This window comes from Trichinella spiralis, assembly GCF_000181795.1.
Source record: "Trichinella spiralis strain ISS 195 chromosome Unknown Scfld3701, whole genome shotgun sequence".
Lineage (NCBI taxonomy): Eukaryota > Metazoa > Nematoda > Enoplea > Trichinellida > Trichinellidae > Trichinella > Trichinella spiralis.
Genome location: NW_003530640.1, coordinates 1 through 1,096, shown reverse-complemented (window position 1 = coordinate 1,096; position 1,096 = coordinate 1). Strand labels below are relative to the sequence as shown.

At 34.6% G+C, this 1,096-nt stretch overlaps 1 protein-coding gene across 1 annotated transcript; it reads right to left on the bottom strand.

Annotated features, from left to right (window-relative positions):
- Positions 1 to 81: 81 nt before the first annotated feature.
- On the bottom strand, positions 82 to 662 carry Tsp_15272 (hypothetical protein; the record flags this gene model as incomplete). The annotated part of the gene is made up of 2 exons (XM_003367772.1): positions 528 to 662; positions 82 to 294 (listed from the first exon to the last, which is right to left on the bottom strand). Coding segments are annotated over exons 1-2 (348 nt in total), but the record flags the coding sequence as incomplete, so codon positions are not given.
- Positions 663 to 1,096: the final 434 nt, after the last annotated feature.

The following is a 1,096-nucleotide window of genomic DNA, read 5'->3' as shown; positions in this document are numbered from 1 at the left end:
GATTTGAGATTTGAAAATTCAAAAATGGCCTACATAAATGGAACTCATCGCAGAAAACTTTTCACTAAAACATAAGCACACTAGATGCGCGCGCTGGAAAACAATGTTAGCAAGACGAAAAGCATAATTTAGCGAATATCTTTGATGATGTCGAATTAAAAAGTAATATGTGATAATCAAATTAATTTCTGTATGAAAAGCGGCATTTCGCTGTATTAAACGATAGAAAACACTAAGCGTGATATTCAGCTTGTTCTGTTTATAATGAAATTCAACGCCATCAGCGAATAATGACTAAAAAATTAAACCTATTCTACAGTTAATTCTTGCTGAATGCGCAAACTAATAAATTGATATAAAATTTGTATTTTCATAGCCTTCTACCATCGGTTTACATGTATTTGAGAACTGTGAATGAAATGTTTATCAATTGCTGAAATGTGTCGAATGAAAACCAACTTACAGGAATAACTATACTAGAGTACATGCGACAGAGGACACATGAGGTTTTAGCATCAAATGTTTACCTGGCATACGCCTTTTTTCACTTGATGATTTTCTACGCACCGCCACCACCCATCACACACCATTGACTGAAAGCCTGAATCATTGTCACAACGCTTGTGCATGAATGATGGCTCAACTGCTTTTTTTACTGCCATTCAGAGAGTGGTGAATCAATTACCCGGAGAAAGCGTACGCGAGCTGCATAATATGATGACTTGAACATTACAGCTGGAAAACACACGACACTACATCAACAAGTCTCGTTTAATAAGCTAACCATGTCCATCTTGACAGCATAAGAGAACCAGGAGAATTAATTATGCAAAATCCAAAGGTAGCTTGATTCAAGGTATCCTAAGATCCTAAATATTGACGTATAACCGTTCACTACCCTTTTTAAAAACAAAGTGGCAATGAATCATCACTTTTATTTTCAAAACTGGGATCATGTGATTATTTCCATAAAAGACCTTTACAATTGCAATTAAGGTAGAATTATCAATGCATTTCATCAGATAATCAACTAGTTTCAATAATAAAAATTTTCATCAAGTTTTTTCCTATCGAACTACTACGTACTATGCACAAA